Genomic DNA, 18,926 nt, shown 5'->3' on the forward strand with positions numbered 1-18,926 from the left:
ACAGGAAGTTACTTTTAATATCCAACCTTTCACTTCATATAAGAACCAAACATGCAGTGGTGTAAAGTAACTAATTACATTTACTCAAGTACTTCACTCAAGTAGAATTTTGAGGTGCTTATACTTTATCTTCACTGGAGTATTTCCAATTTCCAGTACTTTTACTTATACTCCACTACATCTCACGAGCAAATATTGTACTTTTACAATTATTTGAAAACTTTAGTTACTAGTTACTTGATACATTTTACTTAGTTAATTTGCAGATATAAATTATAACATTATAAAAAATACATTAAACACTTTAGCCCTATTTTATACCTAGGCTGTTTGAAAATAGCCGATCTACAAGCTCACAACGCGTCGCATCGCGACGCGTTGTGAGCTTGTAGATCTGCTATTTTCAAACATTTTAAATCTTTTACTTTTGGTACTTTAAATACATTTTTATAGCAATACTTTTGTACTTTTACTCAAGTCAATTTTGAATTCCGGACTTTTACTTGTAACAGAGTACTTCTAAATTGCAGTATTGATACTTTAACTTAAGTAAAATATTTGAGTACTTTTTCCACCACTGCAAACATGATTGTTTAACATGATGATTATGTGTTATTGTCACTGTGAAGAAGTTTGTTGTTGAATTTAATGTCATCTTTGTTTTATTTCCAGTGTTCCATGAGGACATTCAACTCACTGGCTGTTCAGACACAGTTAAAGACCCATATAAAGAGTACATGATGGCACTGGATGGTGAAGTGATGATGTACGCAGACTTCAACAAAGGGAAGGTGGTGGAGCCTCAGCCTCCGTTTGTAGATCATATGACCTTCACAGGGTTTTATGAAGGAGCTTTGAATTATCAGGCGTACTGCAAACACAACCTGGACACCATTCGCACTGCCTTGAAGAAACCACCAGTGAAAGGTACATGAATACTATGAACACAATAGTTATGAACTAAAACTGTTGAATATATTTAACATGAATGAAAATGTTTAAACATGTATATTAAGAATTTATGGTGAAATATTTTCTAAATAATATGTATTTCTAGTAAACATGAATATGTGCTCAAGGTGCTTTATTTTTATATTGTTTTAACAATCTATGCATTAGTATGTACTTGTATTGTACTTTTACTCCACACAATTATTTGAAAACTTTAGTTACTAGTTACTTTGTAGATTTTGGGGGGTAAAATAATAATCCTATTCCAACTGGATGGGACCCCCCAAAATAATCCTATTTGAACTCGAGACCCCCCAAAATTGTAATATTGATTGACCTGGTATCCTATAGTTTCTTTGAGGCTCTTCATTGTTCTCTCTACTCTCTATATGTGACTATTTACCTTGTTTGCTGACTAGAGTCACTGATGGGAAAAGTACTCAAATGTTTTACTTAAGTAAAATAATCAATGCTGCAATCTAGAAGTACTCTGTTACAAGTAAAAGTCCTGAATTCAAGAATGACTTGAGTAAAAGTACAAAAGTATTTGCATCAAAATTTACTTAAAGTACCAAAAGTACTAAAATGTTTGAAAATAGCAGATCTACAAGCTCGAGCTTGTAGATCTGCTATTTTCAAATAGCCTATATATAGTAGTTATAAAAAAGGGGTTATCCTGGAAATACATGATGGGGTCTGACAGACAGACAGACAGACAGACAGACAGACAGACAGACAGACAGACAGACAACTGGACACATAGAAAAACAAAACTTAACTGGTATCTCAATCTCATTGTATTTAAGATATTAAATATACATTCAAAACATTTTAATGCTATATTTCACATCCTGAACCTATTTTAGACTTTATGTAGTGACATATTTGGCCGATAGGGGGCAGTTAGCCTAGTGTTGATATTATGCAGATGATAATAAAACTGAACATTAATGACATTTTTAATTGTCTATTTCCAGATGGATATGTGCACTATACGGCTTCCCGCTGTGTGTTTAACTCCAGTGAGCTGAAGGACATACAGTACATTCAGTCAATGAATTTCGATGGTGATGAGATCCTCAGGTGGGACAGTAGAGTAGATCAGTTTGTTGGATACACTGAGTTTTGTGTGAAGCAGGCAGAGCGCAGCAATAAAGATCCTGGACAACTGGCTTATTGGAGATCCCTACGAGAGGCACGCTGCAAACACAACATTGAGATCAGATACTCCTCTGTTCTGAACAAGAGAGGTGAGCTGATCTCAGAGCAGCACTCAACACTCATCACCTCATAAACTATAACATGAAATCACATGATTCTATTCAGAGATGATTAATGGTGTTAATATTGATCTGTTAATGATTATAAAACATTACTTAATCTGCTGACAAACATTTCAGATCCTCTTAACCCATTAAGATCTGAAGAAGCATCTGTGTCACATTTTGATTTGAGCTAAAAAGCATCATTCTACACTTTGGCTATTAAAAAATAGCAGATATACAAGCTCATAGCGCGGCACCGCGCTATGAGCTTGTAGATCTGCTATTTTTAAAAAATCAAGAAAATTTGTGTAAATTCATATATTTATATTATTTTCAAGCTAACATTATTAACTCAAATCTTTGCTTCTGGGGATCCCTGGAACAGTATTTTGAGATGGGCGTCAGCATTTTAGGTGGTCCTTTACATGAAAAAGTTTGAGAGCTACTGATAAAGCAACAATAGTTTTTAAGAAAACTGGATTTAGAAGACATTTGTAAAATCGGCCTCAGGTCTTAATGGTTTAAACACTTAAAGGGATAGTTCACCCCAAAAATGACTTATTTTCTCTCAATCACACCCCATGAAGCCTTGAATTCATGGAGATTTAAAAAATAAATCTAGTTCTAGTTCAAGGCTAGGTCTATTGCTACAGTCTGCAGATTATGGTGGTAGATTGGGAGTGAGTCTGCAGCTCTAACTGCAATGGGCAGTTTGTTCCACCGTTTGGGAGCCAGAAGGGAGAAGAGTCTAGGACGTGTGAAGCGTTGTCCAGGGTGTTTTAGAGAAGGAAAAAGAGTCTAGGACGTGAGGAGCGTTGTCCAGGGTGTTTTAGAGAAGATTCTGACAGCTTCTCTGTGTTAGCTGATCTGAGTGAGCAGGAGGGGTTGTAAGCCTGTTGAAGCTTTCTAGATCATTTGGATCTCATTTGGATAATATACAATTATTAATGATAATGACATGTTCAAATGACTGGTATATATTAATAAGTGTAATAATAAGGGTAATAATAATAATAATAATAATAATAATAATAATAATAATAATAGTAATAATAATAATAATAATAATAATAATAATAATAATAATAGTAATAGTAATAGTAATAATAATAATATTCATCTTTTTTAGGAGTGGAGCCCAAAGTGAGACTGAAGTCAGAGACTCCCCCTCGTCGTGGTGAACACACTCACATGCTGAGGTGCAGCAGCTACGACTTCTATCCTAAAGTGATCCTGGTGACCTGGTGGATAGGTCAAGAACCTTTGACCTCTGGTCTCTCCTCTACCGATGAGCTGTCTGATGGAGACTGGTACTACCAGTACCACTCCTACCTGGAGTACACACCCAGGTACACACCTAACAGACACCTATACATAGAAATACACACCTAATAGACACCTCTACTGGTACTACCAGTACCACTCCTACCTGGAGTACACACCCAGGTACACACCTAACAGACACCTATACAGAGAAATACACACCTAGACACCTATACATATATTCTTTAAAAATAAAACAAGCATTACTCTCTTGCTGAAAATGGCTCATTAATTGGTAGGCTAATATTAAGTCACACCCACCCACCCACCCACCCACCCACCCACCCACACACACACACACACACACACACACACACACACACACACACACACACACACACACACACACACACACACACACACACACACACACACACACACACACACACACACACACACACACACACACACACACACACACGATTCCTCTTGACCATGTTTATCACCAGTCCACTCCAGACTAAACCACGCAGCAAGCTCGCCGTCGTGCACACATGACGAACGCAGAAAGAGACGCGCAAGAGCGTGCTATACTTACAAGAATACACACACAGGAATACGCTATAACGTGCTTATCTCGTTATTAAGTTTCTTCTGCCTCTTGCCTGCCTATTGTTTCTGCAATGGGGAGGGAGTAGTGGAATACACAATAAACACTAGAGCGGAGGAGAGCCCAGTGGGGCATTCATGCTCCTACACAAACAAAGTCAAACAAAATATTAACAAAGGTCAACGGATCAATATGTCGTTTCAGCGTGTAGATTGGGTACTAGTACTGTGTGTGTGTGTGTATGTGTGTGTGTGTGTGTGTGTGTGTGTGTGTGTGTGTGTGTGTGTGTGTGTGTGTGTGTGTGTGTGTGTGTGTGTGTGTGTGTGTGTGTGTGTGTGTGTGTGTGTATTACAGATCAGGAGAGAAGATCACATGCATGGTGGAACATCCCAGCCTGACCGCGCCTATCAAGATGGACTGGGGTCAGTTACTGTAATCTAGTGTAATCTACTGTCAAAATAGCAGATATAAAAGCTCATAGCGCGGCACCAAGTGCCGCACTATGAGCTTCTAGATCTGCTATTTTTGAAAAATCGTGAACATTTGTGCAAATCTTTGAATATATATCTTTTTAAAGCAAACATTTGTAACTGTCAAATGTATCTCAACATATGTCTTCATTTTTCTGAAAAAAAATATCAGTGGTGCTCAAACTTTTTCTTGTCAAGGACCCCCAAATTAATATGTTTTTGGCCGCTGATCCTCATCAAAATATGTTGTTCCAGAAGAAAATGTTTGAGTTAAAAATGTTGTTTAAATAATAAAATATATAAATTATATTCAAACATTTGCACAAATGTTGAAGATTTTTCAAAAATAGCAGATCTACAAGCTCATAGCGCAGCACTTGGTGTCGCGCCATGAGCTTATTGATTTGATAAAAGCAGATTAAAGACCAGATTGATTTGATAAAAGCTGATAAAAGACCAGCTTGATTTGATAAAAGCTGATAAAAGACCATATTGATTTGATAAAAGCTGATAAAAGACCAGATTGATTTGATAAAAGCAGATTAAAGACCAGACTGATTTGATAAAAACAGATCAAAGACCAGATTGATTTGATAAAAACAGATCAAAGACCAGATTGATTTGATATAAGTAGATCAAAGAGTCATCATGCTTTTATCAATGTGAAAACAAGACCGTTTTCTAAGACAGAACAAGCGCTGATGTTCTTTTTTACAAACTGCCTCAGTCTATGACTCTCTCCCAAGATACTTTCTGCACATTCCACAGCCTGGTTTATAATCATCATAGTAAAAGGTTGATTCATGTCTTCTAAAATCTATCATCATATCCTTTGTTTTGGATGTATTTAGCTCTAAGAAGGACATGTCACATCAGGTGACAAACTCCTCAAGGACTGGACCAATAGGGTTGGACTCATTATTACTGAACAGACTCACAATGACTGTGTCGTCTGTTTATTGTTTATTGTGTTTGGTTGTTGTAGCTTATTGTCAGATGACTCCATGTCTGAGTCAGTGAAGAACAAGGTGTTTTAATCTACTGTAATAATATGATATATGATATGATATGATATATGATATATGATATATGATATGATATGATATGAATCATATCATATCATATCATATCATATCATATCATATGAACTAATATAATATTTGTATTGTCAGATTTCTCCATGTCAGAGTCAGTGAAGAACAAGGTGGCCATGGGAGCATCAGGTCTGGTTCTGGGTCTGGTCTTGTTCCTGTCTGGATTCATCTACTTCCAGTGGAAGAAACGAGGTGATTAACATGTTTAATTAACATGTTTAATTAACATGTTAAATTAATTAATCTACTACCAGTGGAAGAAATTAGGTCAACAGAGGATCACAATGACGTGTGGAACCCTCACAGAAATGCAAACAGACAAACAAACAAACAAACAAACAACATGTAAAGCCACAACCTAAACTGTTTTTTTATATTGATGTAGATTAGAACCTTAACTGGTTCAGACCAGTTTAGATGACCTAGTTAGAGGTCAAAGTGTGTTCTATGTTGTCACATTTAGCTTTAATAAATCAGTGTTACATTTAGTCCTAAATAAGAGTCAAATGTTCACATTTATGCATTTATGCAGTACATAGGATGTATTTGTGTGTCTGTTTTAACTGTCTCTCTTCTTCTTCTATCAGGTCGTATTCTGGTGCCGACAACCAATGATGAGAATCTTTAGACTCCTCCCACACACCCAGGTTCACTTCCTCTTTCTTTTTACTAAACTTTTCTTTACAAATACATTCATACAGTTTTAATGTATAAAAGTGTATAAAACTAGAAAACATACACAAAACAACATGCTTGTGTAAGAAGTGAAACAACTAGCCTGGTAAACCATCCCGGTTGCGTGAATTCACATTATCATGTGTCTTCTGCTTAATTTCTTATAAGAATGAAACTAATCATCAGATTTAGTAATCAAATGATTTGTTGTATCAGACAACACTGATGAGAATGTGGTCAGATGGAGGGGGGGGTCCTCTTGGTGAACAACTATGTAGTTTGGACCATTCATCATCAATCAAATATAAACATGTTTTACATGACGCAGGAGTTTAGATCCCATAGCCTGAGAGGACGTTCAGGTGATTCAGTCAGGAAATGAAGTGCCTGTGATTCAGTTCAGTGAAGAGACGACACAATGCAGCCAAACTCTGAACCAATCATTTGAACACAACATTTCAGTGAACTGTATCCAAAGATTCAGTACATCAGTACACAGAAAACACTGATCATTCCATCACTAGCAGGATCAAAGACAGAACCTTGTGGTCCAAAGGAGAGTGTTCTACCAACTGAGCTGCCCTTCCTACTAAGATACACTATTGACAAAGTATTGGTCAAATGTTGAATTGACTGAGTTGTTTCTACTTTGATGGTTACTGTAGTTGCAGGGAGGGTGCTGGGAGGTTAGGTTTTTAAATAGTTTACTAATAACTTATTCATGATCTATTAACCATGTAGCAGAGTCTTATAACCATTACATCATTAACACACATTTAAGAAGCTATAAATAACACATTAACTCATCATTTGGGAATGATTAATTTACTATTAAAAGGGAAGGTTATTCTAAAGGGTTATATACATATATATAGTATAGTGTTAATACATTCTGATTCTTATTGGTTTATTGTCTTTTCACAGAACATCTGGGTGTGTTTTCAGAGAAGCAGAGAGTCATCGCTGCCCCCTGGTGGAGAGAGTAGTAAATACATGTGTGTCCATTCAGCTTTTAAATACTCATAACAGCAGCAAAATGAAGACATCATCAACCTTTTTCACAAATGTGTCCTTTACACAATTAACAATGCTAATTAGCCAACCAAGGCTAATGATAATTAGTATGCAGACTCTGTCTTTTCCCGGTGTTTCGTCCAGTTTGACGTGGTTTTGAGGTTAGGTTAAGTTTAGGTTTATGTTTGTGAAAAAGGTTTTATTATTTTATAGTTGACAATAAGTCATTTATTATGTAATCATTTATAATGTGTGGTAATTAATGTGTTAAGATCATTATGACATCATTGTTTCCCTGTGATGAGGGGACCTGGGGTGGTCCGGGGTTATGGGTGGACCGGTTACATGGCGGCTTTCCGACATGTCGCCTTTCCGACGTTAACGAACCCTACACTCTTAAAAATGCTGGGTTATTTCTATAAACACATTGCTGGGTTGATTTGGCTGGGTCATAATTATGGGTTATTTGGGTTCTGTAAACACACTGGTGGGTCAAAGGGGTTACCCAGGGGCTGGGTCAAAGGGGTTATTAGGTCTTCAAACACCTACCTGGGTTATTTCTAACCCAGAGGTTGCTTTATTTTCATTTTCATCATTCTGGAACCATCTTTTTGTCACTTCTCACATCAAAACACAAGGTATGTAACCTATATTTTATCACTATATTTTACCTATATTTATATAATTAAATGTATACATTGTGGTTCTATATGGGCGTTGGTGTAAAGTAACTAAGTACATTTACTCAAGTACTGTACTTAAGTACAATTTTGAGGTATTTTTTACTTTACTGGAGTATTTCCCAATTCTCAGTACTTTAAACGAAATGATGCAACGCTGATATCGCTTTTGTAATGCATTTTATAATATTTAAGGCACCCTGTGTGTATTGTATTCCAATAATAATAATAATAATAATAATAATAATAATAATAGTAATAATAATAAGGGTAATAATAATAATAATAATGATAATAACATGTGTGAGGAAAATTATATTGGCGCGTTCGAGCTGAAGAGCTGATAAATAATCCATTGTCCGATTCGGCGCCCCCTAGTGGCCAAGTTATTCTAGAAGGACCGTAACCCCAATTTTCAGAACCACATGTCTGTGTGAGAGGAAATTTATATTGGCGCGTTCGTGCTGAAGAGCTGATAAATAATCCATTGTCCGATTGTGTTCTCGCCCCCTAGTGGCCAAGTTAATCAACAAAGCACGTAACCCTAGCTTTCGCAACCACATGTCCGTGTGAGAGGAAACTTATATTGGCGCGTTCGCGCTGAAGAGCTGATAAATAATCCATTGTCCGATCGTGTTTTCGCCCCCAAGTGGCCAAGTTAATCGAGAAAGCGCGTAACCCTAGCTTTCGCAACCACATGTCCGTGTGTGAGGAAACTTGTATTGGCGCGTTTGGGCTGATTAGCAGATACGGAATCCGTTGTCCGATTGTGTTTTCGCCCCCTAGTGGCTGAGATAATAGCGAAAAACTGTTCAAAAATAGTAAAAACTAAATCGGAAACCAGTATACGCATCAGCGCGCCACCCCGAACGTGCTCGTATAACTCTCCTTGCACACGGCCTTACCGTTCTCCTCAAATGGCTGGGGACTAATCTCAACTTATTTCGCAAATAACACAACATATCTCCTTAACGATACGTTTTTAGAATCCGTCGTTCGGATATGTTGTACAGCTCGCCGAGACGCACGCGTGGATGTCTTGTTTGTCCCGCTACGACACTTCTAACGTTTGCTTCTGACAATGACATAAGGTACATGGAGTCGTAGAACGTTCACCCATACTGAGAGGCAAATTCAGAAATTGGTAAAAATGTCGGTTAGGGACAAACAAGATATCCACACGTGCGTCTTGGCAAGTTGAACAACATATCCAAACATTGGACTCTAAGTCCTTATCGTATTTGAGATATTAAAAAAAATGCAATTGTTTCGGCCGCGTCGACCTTTGCAGTCTTTTCGGTGAACTTTTGAACTTATCAGTGTCAGAAAAAATCAGGATTGGTTCCAATAAATCCGGCTTACTCTCAACATGGATGGAGAGAAGTTTCAGATTTTTAAAAAATATCTCCATTGATTTATCACAGATTAGGTGCTCGATACCGCACGTACAAATCAATGTTTGACAAAACCACTTTCCCAAAGTTTACAAAAATCGAGACCTATCCCATTCGATTCAGCGTCCTTTTCTGAGTCTGGAAAGGTGTTTTTTTAATATTAAAGGACAACTTTGTTTTTTTACAACCAAGGTTTATATTTTAGCTTGTAATTAAAGTAAATAAAAGGTGAGTGTTCTTTTTTTTTCATTTACTGCTTTCTATAGTTATTGCAATTTTTGTGATATTTTTTACAGTGGGCGGGGGCATTCTGTCCGGTGGCTAAATATGCCTTTTTTACACAATAAAAAAGGTCCTGTGGTCTTTGATGGCCAGATGTGAATTATTGGGGGCTAGAAGAGCTACTGTAAATAATAATAAAGAAAACGCGGGGTTATTGTGTAGAAAAAGGCATATTTAGCCACTGGACAGAATGCCCCCGCCCACTGTAAAAAAGATGGCGAAAATTGCTAAAACTATAGAAAGCAGTGAATTAAAAAAAAATAACACTCATCTTTTATTTACTTTAATTACAATCTAAAACATAAACCTTGGTTGTAAAAAAACAAAGTTGTCCTTTAAAAAAAAATATTTAAAAAAAATGTGAAAAAAGCTAAACCTTGAACTATTTCAAAAATCGATAACTTCTTATTAAACAATTCTAGACTATTGATGTAACCTACCATTCGACTCAAAATCATCTCAGTAAGCGATTGGAAGGGTCAAAAAAATAAAAAAATAAAAAAAATATTTTTGTGAAAAAAGCCTCACGTTTATGACAATTTAACGCTTGTTTAAACCACTTTCCCAAAAGTTAAAAAAATCGAGACCTATCCCATTCAATTCAACGTCCTTTTCTGAGTCTGAAAAAGTGTTTTTCAATTTAAAAAAATATATTTTTGAAAAATGTGAGAAAAGCTTAACTTTATTTTTCAAAAATCTTTAACTGCTAATTGAAAAATTGTAGACTATTGATGTAACCCACGATTCGACTCAGCGTCATCCAATTAGTGAGGGAGGGTGTTAAAAAACAGATTTTAATTATTTGATCTGGTTTAATGTTTATGTCCGGTGATTACTCTCTATACATAGTTTTGGGTTCGTGTGCAAAATTATCAGATGTACAAGCTCCACTTCAGTCTAGCTTTTGACTTGGGAGGCAATACAGATCTGACTTCCCAGCATTCAGCTCGCGCGCGCACTTCCTCCCTCTCACACACACACACACACACACACACACCTTATACAGTCTATGACACACACACACAGAGAAGTTGCGGTGAAGTTGGTCTAAAGCAGTTCATTCATTTAGGTAAGTTGAGGTTACTAGGGTTATTTATTCATCACATTAATCATTAAAGTTAACAACTATTCAAGTGTATTTTTTAGGAGTGAGTGACTGAAATCACCAACAACATAATGTTACATTTGCTTCATTTGGAAACGTTATTCATTCACTACCAGCGATGTTCTTGACAAAATATATATTTTTTATCTTTTGCCCATTTTGCAGAGTTTATCTGGAGTCGGATAAGAAGGGGGAAGACGGATATCGTGAGTTAAATTACTTTATTGGCTTTGTTTTAGTATGTAACCGAAAAGATTTCCTTTGGGAACCAACTTCGATGTAACACCCGCCCGGCAAGTCACGGTTGCTTTTGGTGTAGTGCGAAGTTAGGTTTCCCATCACAAAGTGTTACCACCGGTTAGCTTAGCATAGCATGCTACTGTAACAACACCAGGTCATGAATGGCGAGGAGGGGGCCAATAATAATAATAATACATCGTGAATGATTAAAATGTCTTTATGGAGAGATTGTTCTTTCGTGAGAGTGAGCTCTATCACTGGTCTGCTTTATATTGCTTTATATTGGGCATTGCGCGCCTAAAGTAGTAAACAAACCAGCAGCCAGCGTTGCCAGATATTGCGATAAAACAAGCAACCCGGTCTATAAAAAGAAGCATAAAATAAGCAACCAAGCCAGCTCAGTCAAACTTTATTGTCTAATGTTGTTTTCGAGCAGTGATTCTATAAGATGTTCATGTAAAGCATTGGTTCTCAAAGTGGGGTCTGGGGACCCCCAGGAGTACTTGAGGCGGTTCCAGGGGGTCCCCAGCTAAATGATGGATAGGAACCAAATGGACCCTTATGGTTCTGTAACTCTGAGAGTGTACAAATGGAACCAAATGGACCCGTTAAATTAATATTGATTTTATAATATAAATTCGGGTCCTAGAGCTATAAATGCCATTAAATGGGGGTCCGTAGCCTAATACATGTCAATCTGGGGGTCCTTGACATTAAAATGGTTGAGAATCACTGCTAGAAAGCCATATAAACCTTCTCTTATTGGGGTCCCTGGCCTATCTTTTCAAATGGGGGTCCGCGGGCTAATAAGTGTCAATTTAGGGGTCCTTGACATGAAAAAGTTTGAGAACCACTGATGTAAAGGACCCCCAATATTTACAGGCTACTTTACAGAAAAACAAGGCCAAAGTCGCTTATAATAAACCGATTTGGCAACACTGCCAGAAGTGTGAACGAGAGTTGCTTTCTTTACCTCGTCTCGTTTCGGATGTGCTAGGATAACTAGTTTGTGTCATGGAGGATGAAATGTTGTGTATTATTAAAGCTTATGCTATGATAGTGGCATATAAGAAAGAGAGAGAAAAAAATAGACTACATATTCATTAATCACAATTATTTGTATGACAATTAATGATCGTCTCCAGACATTCATAATCGTGACAGCCCTACTAACAGCTACTGTACAGCCTGTTTAAAATGACATTTTATTCATTAAAACAAGTTATGCATTGCAGCTCTAACATATGAGAATGGCCCCAAAAATTGGCAGCTAAGGTTACCATACATGTTTGGATATCGCACAGTCTTGTGAAATTCTAATGTACTTAATCTGATTTCATTCTAGTAATGTGAGGGTGTCACCATGGACACGTTTGTCACAGAGACCTTGACTGCATGGCAGCTTGAGAACTTGATTGACACATTTAAAGGTAAGTTCATTTTAATTGAGACAATGTTGAGATGTAACTATTAATCATTATTTTGTTGTTAAAAGCAGAAGGCCATATCCAGTTTAGTCTCTATTTTGACTAGGTAATTAACCACCTAACCCCAATGGACATAGTATACTGGACGTGAGTTACCTCTGTACTTTTCTTTTAATCAACAAAATCTACAAAAATAGCAGATCTACAAGCTCACAACGCATTGTGTTGTGAGCTTGTAGATCATCTATTTCTGGCTAATAATCCCCCCAAAATGTGGATGCTGGGGTGCAAGTGATATATTGTGTTGGTAGCATTTTTTGGTTAAAAAGATAAAAATGTATAATCTGATAGTAATCATTGTTAGGTGCCATTATCATGGTCTGACACATGTCTTTGGAATCATCCTTTAACTTCACTATGATTCTCTACAGACTGCCATTGCCTCTAACACACCAAGTTCTGCAGAGGGTTTTCCAAGTTCTGCAGACACTTCAGTAACACCAGTGGAGGAATCCACATCAGGAAATCTCCTAACTGTGACTCTGAACCTGCAACCATCATTTGTAAGTATTGACTAAAGAATTCCAAGTGAAAATGCAATCCTAATGATACTGAATTTTAATGTATTCAATGATTTGTTAATTTAACATGTATTTGCACCATTGTCAAGTTATTTGATGAGATGTTTGCACTAAAACATACTCCTATAGGTTCACTTGCTGTTTTTGCATTCGTGGGTTGTGTGTGTTTAGTTTCTACTCCCTCCTGTTGTGACTGACTGACAGTGTGACTTGAATTATTATTATTATTGTTGTCCTAGTCTAGTCTAGTTCTTTATCCATTCGGTGCCACACTATGAGCTTGTATATCTGCTATTTTTGAGTAGCCAAAGTGTAACCATATAACCACATAACCATTCAGTGTTCAATTCAGGGATTTGAATCGTCATATATTTGTAACAATGATTACTGTCTCATTTCATTGTTCTTTGACAGACTTCTACTGTCTATTTCAACAGGCCATCTAATGACACCAAGAAAGCCCTTGCGATGGCTTTGGTGTATGAATTCCCTTGCCTTAATTTGGATGGTACTACAGTTGGCAGTGGCTATGTAAGTGAATCAACAAACAAACACATAAAGGAGAACACTCCATACACACACACCTAAAAGAAATGTGCTCAAAGTTTTTCCTAGTGCACAGTCACACGCACATTTTTGGATTGCTCCTTAAAATCCCATGTAACCATCTTCATGGTTTACGCCAGGCCAATTTAAACTGAATCTATTTGTCTCTTTTACAGGCAGTTTGGTACACACCTGGCCGGGGGAAAAAACCTGCTACAGGTTTCCTGGAGGAGCGCTTGAGGAACACCAGGAAGCACATGAGAAGCCTGAAACGACCACACCACCAAGAACCAGAGGAACAGACCGTCCCTTGTACACCAGGTAATACTAATAACCAATGTTAATTATCCCCACCAGGCTAGATTGGACAAATGCAAGGGATTATATATTCGGTCCATGACTCTTCTGTCCATCATCTTCTAAAAACTAGTCTCAGGCACCGCTGGACCGATTGGCAACTTTTCACACACTCCAAGTAGGCCAGAACCTCAAATGCTTGAAATCAGCTATAATTAATCTGTACTTATCATTCAACAGAATCTGATGTGCCTCCTGAAAAACTTATTGAAATGGTTGAATGGATGAAGGTCAATAGGTATCCAGTGTCCCAGGTTGAGGACTACATGAATCAAACAGCTCTACATAGAGGCAAGTGGATTCCCCGCCCCCCTCTACACCAAATGTCTTTGCCGAAAATTGGCAATATAAATGTGCACAACGCATCACAGCATGACACATTGTGATCTTGTTAAACTCAATGTTAACCTATTTTTGAATAATGTTTGCCTATTATGACCCGACCAGATGAGGAATTCGAGGGTTCATGTGGTTAAGCAATATAACATCAGAGGGACTGCTGTAAAATGTATAGTCATTGTCCCTAGGTCACAGGACGGGTGTTGACAATCCAAACATTGACTGACTTAAATCATTTACCTGACACTGCCTGTCCCCTAACCATTTTCCTAACAGGTACTACAAGCCCATATCATTTCTCTAAACACTGTTCTATTGTTTTTCTATTGTTTTTCTAAATGTATCAGATTTCACAAGACTTCCAGCAGCTTCATCCAGACGCAGTGGGAAAGCTGTTTCAGAACTGGGCTACTTTAAGTGACCCAATCCTTGCATATGCCCAGCGAGAGGGAAAACTGCCCTCAGTGTTTGATGACATGACACCAGGTAAGCTATTTCCTACTATGTAACACACACCGGTTGTTTGGAAATAGCAGATCTACAAGCTTGCATTGCGTCTCAATGGGACTCGTGAGCTTGTAGATCTGATTTTTAAAAACATTTTAACAATCATCTTGTATGGGGGTCCCTTGCACAACATGGATTGGAGTCCGTGGACACATACGTACATAAATACATGAAGTTTGAGAACTACCTTGTCTCTTAGATTCCTGCTCCCCCCTTCCTTTTCATTGTCTTTCTGGAAACAATCAAAACTAGACGCGTCGCAATTCCGGGGAAATTGCAGAGTGTGGTTGCGCCAACGCCGGTCCCCCTATGGGTCAAAGTGGAAATGCTTTTGGGAATTTGTTGAGTAAAGCACCCTCGACATGTGATTCAAATTTGGGATTGACCGGACGTTTCGTTCGTGATTTCTGGCATTTTTGGTGAAACGGGCCCCTCCCACTAATTTTGGAAGCCAATTACGGACGAACGGTAAGGACAATCAAAATGCTGTTTGGATATCTTTACCGCATGGGTCCATAGATCATGTGTACCGATTTGTGTGAGATTAGGACAAAATTTGAAGGAAAAGGAGCAAAAAGTGTGTTTTGAAGGAAATTCAAAATGGCGGAAAATCTATCCTGACGCAAATGGGCGTGGCCTATATGGGGAGATGCGTCGGGACCCAAGGAATCCAGGTGAAAAGAAATTTTGATTTTACGAGCTACGGTTCAAGAGTTATAGGCCAAAAGGTAAAGTGGGCTGTTATAGCGCCACCATGTGGCCGATTGGTGTAATTATTTTTCTAATAATTTTGGACTAAATTATGAACCTCCCTTCCAAATGTGGTAACTCTAGCTCTTACGGTTTCTGAGAAAAAAATACTTGAATGGGAGTTTTTGCAATTCCCATTAAAGTGGATGGGGAAATTTAATGCACTAATAAATCAATATCAAAAAATCTATCCTGACGCAAATGGACGTGACCTATATGGGGAGATGCGTCGTGACCCAAGGAATCCAGGTGAAAAGAAATTTTGATTTTCGGACCTACGGTTCAAGAGTTACAGGCCAAAACGTAAAGGGGGCTGTTATAGCGCCACCATGAGGCCGAATGGTGTGATATTTTTTTCAATAATTTCGGACAATATTATGAATTATCCCTCCAAATCTGATAACTCTAGCTCTTACGGTTTCTGAGAAAAAAATACTTGAATTTGAGTTTTTTCACTTTTACATTAAAGTGGATGGGGAAATTTAATGCACTAATAAATTAATATCAATTAAACTATTCAACCAATCTCTTAGCCCTATACACGCGCACGATTCCCGTTCAAGACGGTCATTTTGATATATGGCACGACATTGGGGGATAAAAACTGTGGGAGGAGATGCGCTCTAAAGTATTGTTTATCTATAAATAAAGAAATAAAGTGTGTAGAGTACTATAGTCTGGTTGCCCTGTTGGGCAACCACACTAATGATGGAGCTTGCACAAAAATGAATTTCACCCACTGTTTTACACCTGTAAACCTGTGATGTGACAATAAATATTCTGATAAGATGTCACAACATTTCCTGTGATTATAATAGGCTATTCAATTCACACCTTGTTTTACCATTCAACATCACGGCAGAAAAGTCAATATTGCTTCAGAAATATCAATCTTTACTATACTATTTAAATGTTGATGTTATATGTATTTTTCTTATGTTGCGTAGACAGGGCTTTGAAAATCCTGCCGACGCTGCTTCCTCCACCTGTCTTCAAGATGGGAGGAAAAGTCTACAGACCGACCATAGAGGAGTCCTGTGAGTTCTTCATTAATATCCAACCAGTAAGTTTTACTTTAGTTTTTCTACTTCAATAATGGTGGGTGTTGCTGTGTTTATTTATTAGCATTTCCTTGCTTCCATAAAAAAGATAATAAAAACAACATGCTTAACTTAAATGGCAGGTTATATTGCAAGTAACTGTTATGTGTTTTGTGTTATGTGTAATTAACAGGTGGGGACCAACATGGTGCAGTACCTACAGGCAGCAGAGAGAAAGCAACCCTTCCTGCACATTTTGTGTCTTGGTGATGACATGACAACATCCCAGGTCTTCACCATTGTCTCAGACAGCGCCATTGATAAATCATTATATATAATATAATATATATATTTTTTTAATTTGTAACTTTGAGGAAAATGGTCTCTATCAACCTTCTCAATCTTTGGGCTAGGTTCCACTGTTGGGCCGCAAGGATATATTGCGCGTGGGCCCCCCAAATTCTAATATTTTTGTTTGTTCCTTTAAATTTAGGTTTTCTCATTGTGATACCAAGATATAGGACATGTTAGTTCCCAGCTCAATTCAATCGATTAATTGATCATTAAATTAACATGCTCTGAAAATGCTGATCCAGGAATGGTTGAGAACCACTGGTCTAAAGGAGCATTCACATATACTAGAACCTTGCAATTCTTATGCAACTGTTGAATACCACACACACACACACACACACACACACACACACACACACACAGAATTAAGTCAGTTGCATAATGTTTGTGTCTGTATATAGTTTCTGCTGGGCAGAGAAATGTTTTATCTCCAGTTCTCCACATTTAAACACGTTGTTTTGTGTGTAAAATGTAATGTTCAATCAATTACACACCCCATGAACCATTGAATTCATGGAGATTTGTTTAGTTTTTGCCAAAGGAGTCTCTCTGTGTCTGCTACTGGTCATCAAATGATTTGCTTAGGAATGCGTCCCAAAAAAACATCTCAATGAATTCAAGGCGTTGTGGGGTTATTGATAGAAAAAAACTGTTCCTTTAAAATTTTTCATTGGTTCAATATTCATGTATAAAATGTATGTGGGGGGGGAGATTGTAAAATGTTGTATTGAAAAAAAAAGAGAGAGATTGCTACAAATCCTGTTTTATAGTTGAAATAAAATGTTGCTTTTTGTACATTTTATATATGTGTGTGTGTAACTTTTATACATTTTGGGCTTTAAGAAACTGTTAAAAAAAACTGTGTAGCCCAGCTAGCACCAGGAGTAATGGAAATAGTCTAATGGAAATAATTCATTAGACTATTTTTACATTATTATTATTATATTATATTTAACCCAGTGATATAGTTAATTTCAATCGCTAGGTTGGGTCAAATAAACAACCCAGTGAATGGTTTAAATTTAACCCAGTGATATAGTTAATTTCAATCACTAGGTTGGGTCAAATACACAACCCAGTGTATGGTTTACATTTAACCCAGTGATATAGTTAATTTCAATCACTAGGTTGGGTCAAATAAACAACCCAGCACATGGTTAACATTTAACCCAGTGATATAGTTATTTCAATCACTAGGTTGGGTCAAATAAACAACCCAGCACATGGTTAACATTTAACCCAGTGATATAGTTATTTCAATCACTAGGTTGGGTCAAATAAACAACCCAGCACATGGTTAACATTTAACCCAGTGATATAGTTATTTCAATCACTAGGTTGGGTCAAATAATACAACCCAGCACATGGGTTAAAATGATCGAACCCATATATGGGTTAAGACAACCCAGGGCGTGTTCTGTCCCATAGTGACCCAGTAGCGGGGTTATGGTTGGGTTATTTTTTAACCCAGTTGTTTTAAGAGTGTATACCTAACCCTCACCCTAACCCTAACCGCACGCGGAAGCCACTAGTCGGAGTGGCGAGATGTCGGCGTGGAAGACGGTTACCGGGTGGACCTAGACCTTCTAGGGTGGTCTGGGGTGATGGGGTAATCATTTACAATGTGTAATCATGAGCAGGGGAGCAGATCTCATTACTACTTAGGAGGGAACCACAAACAAGGAATCTTCTCATCAATAATATCACCAACATAGAGCTAATGCTAGGATTTTAAACTAACTAATAATAGTCACAATGATTACAGTTTGTCTGACATTTGGTATAAAAAACAAAACACCAAATCCATGTTCAATGCATGAAACAAACTATAATGTTATGATGTTATGATGTAAATAATCCATTATAGGTTGACATCACATGATTTATCAACAAACACATTAACATGGCGCCATGTTTAACTGCAGGACTTTCAAACATTGATACTTTCACATTAATTCACATCATTTGATATTTGATTTGAT

General features: G+C 37.4%; 2 protein-coding genes across 5 annotated transcripts in view; both read left to right on the top strand.

Annotated features, from left to right (window-relative positions):
- The window catches only part of LOC311044531 (H-2 class II histocompatibility antigen, E-S beta chain-like), a 42,529-nt gene extending 36,229 nt beyond the window's left edge, over window positions 1-6,300 (top strand). Inside the window, exons 7-10 of the mRNA XM_084056187.1 lie at window positions 3,346-3,565; window positions 4,444-4,511; window positions 5,732-5,845; window positions 6,241-6,300. Of these exons, the coding sequence (XP_083912313.1) occupies window positions 3,346-3,565; window positions 4,444-4,511; window positions 5,732-5,845; window positions 6,241-6,281 (443 nt within the window). The 3' untranslated portion in view covers window positions 6,282-6,300. The remainder of the gene's footprint in view (window positions 1-3,345; window positions 3,566-4,443; window positions 4,512-5,731; window positions 5,846-6,240) is intronic.
- Window positions 6,301-10,703: 4,403 nt separating this feature from the next.
- LOC311044632 (uncharacterized protein) lies at window positions 10,704-17,649 on the top strand. Of its 4 annotated transcripts, XM_084056349.1 has the most exons (11): window positions 10,704-10,767; window positions 10,969-11,009; window positions 12,389-12,473; window positions 12,577-12,617; window positions 12,902-13,033; window positions 13,489-13,582; window positions 13,774-13,918; window positions 14,135-14,245; window positions 14,641-14,779; window positions 16,498-16,613; window positions 16,784-17,649. In XM_084056349.1, exons 6-9 carry the CDS (start codon window positions 13,520-13,522, stop codon window positions 14,712-14,714), a joined length of 393 nt encoding a protein of 130 aa, XP_083912475.1. In that variant the 5' UTR covers window positions 10,704-10,767; window positions 10,969-11,009; window positions 12,389-12,473; window positions 12,577-12,617; window positions 12,902-13,033; window positions 13,489-13,519; the 3' UTR covers window positions 14,715-14,779; window positions 16,498-16,613; window positions 16,784-17,649. The 4 variants fall into 4 exon arrangements, with proteins under 4 accessions (XP_083912475.1, XP_083912473.1, XP_083912472.1 ...); XM_084056347.1 differs by lacking the exon at window positions 12,577-12,617 and having other exon boundaries at window positions 13,466-13,582; XM_084056346.1 differs by lacking the exon at window positions 12,577-12,617.
- The last annotated feature ends 1,277 nt before the right edge of the window (window positions 17,650-18,926 follow it).

The sequence above is a fragment of the Gymnoscopelus microlampas genome (assembly GCF_963454915.1).
Source record: "Gymnoscopelus microlampas genome assembly, chromosome: 4".
In the NCBI taxonomy this organism is placed as follows: Eukaryota; Metazoa; Chordata; class Actinopteri; order Myctophiformes; family Myctophidae; genus Gymnoscopelus; species Gymnoscopelus microlampas.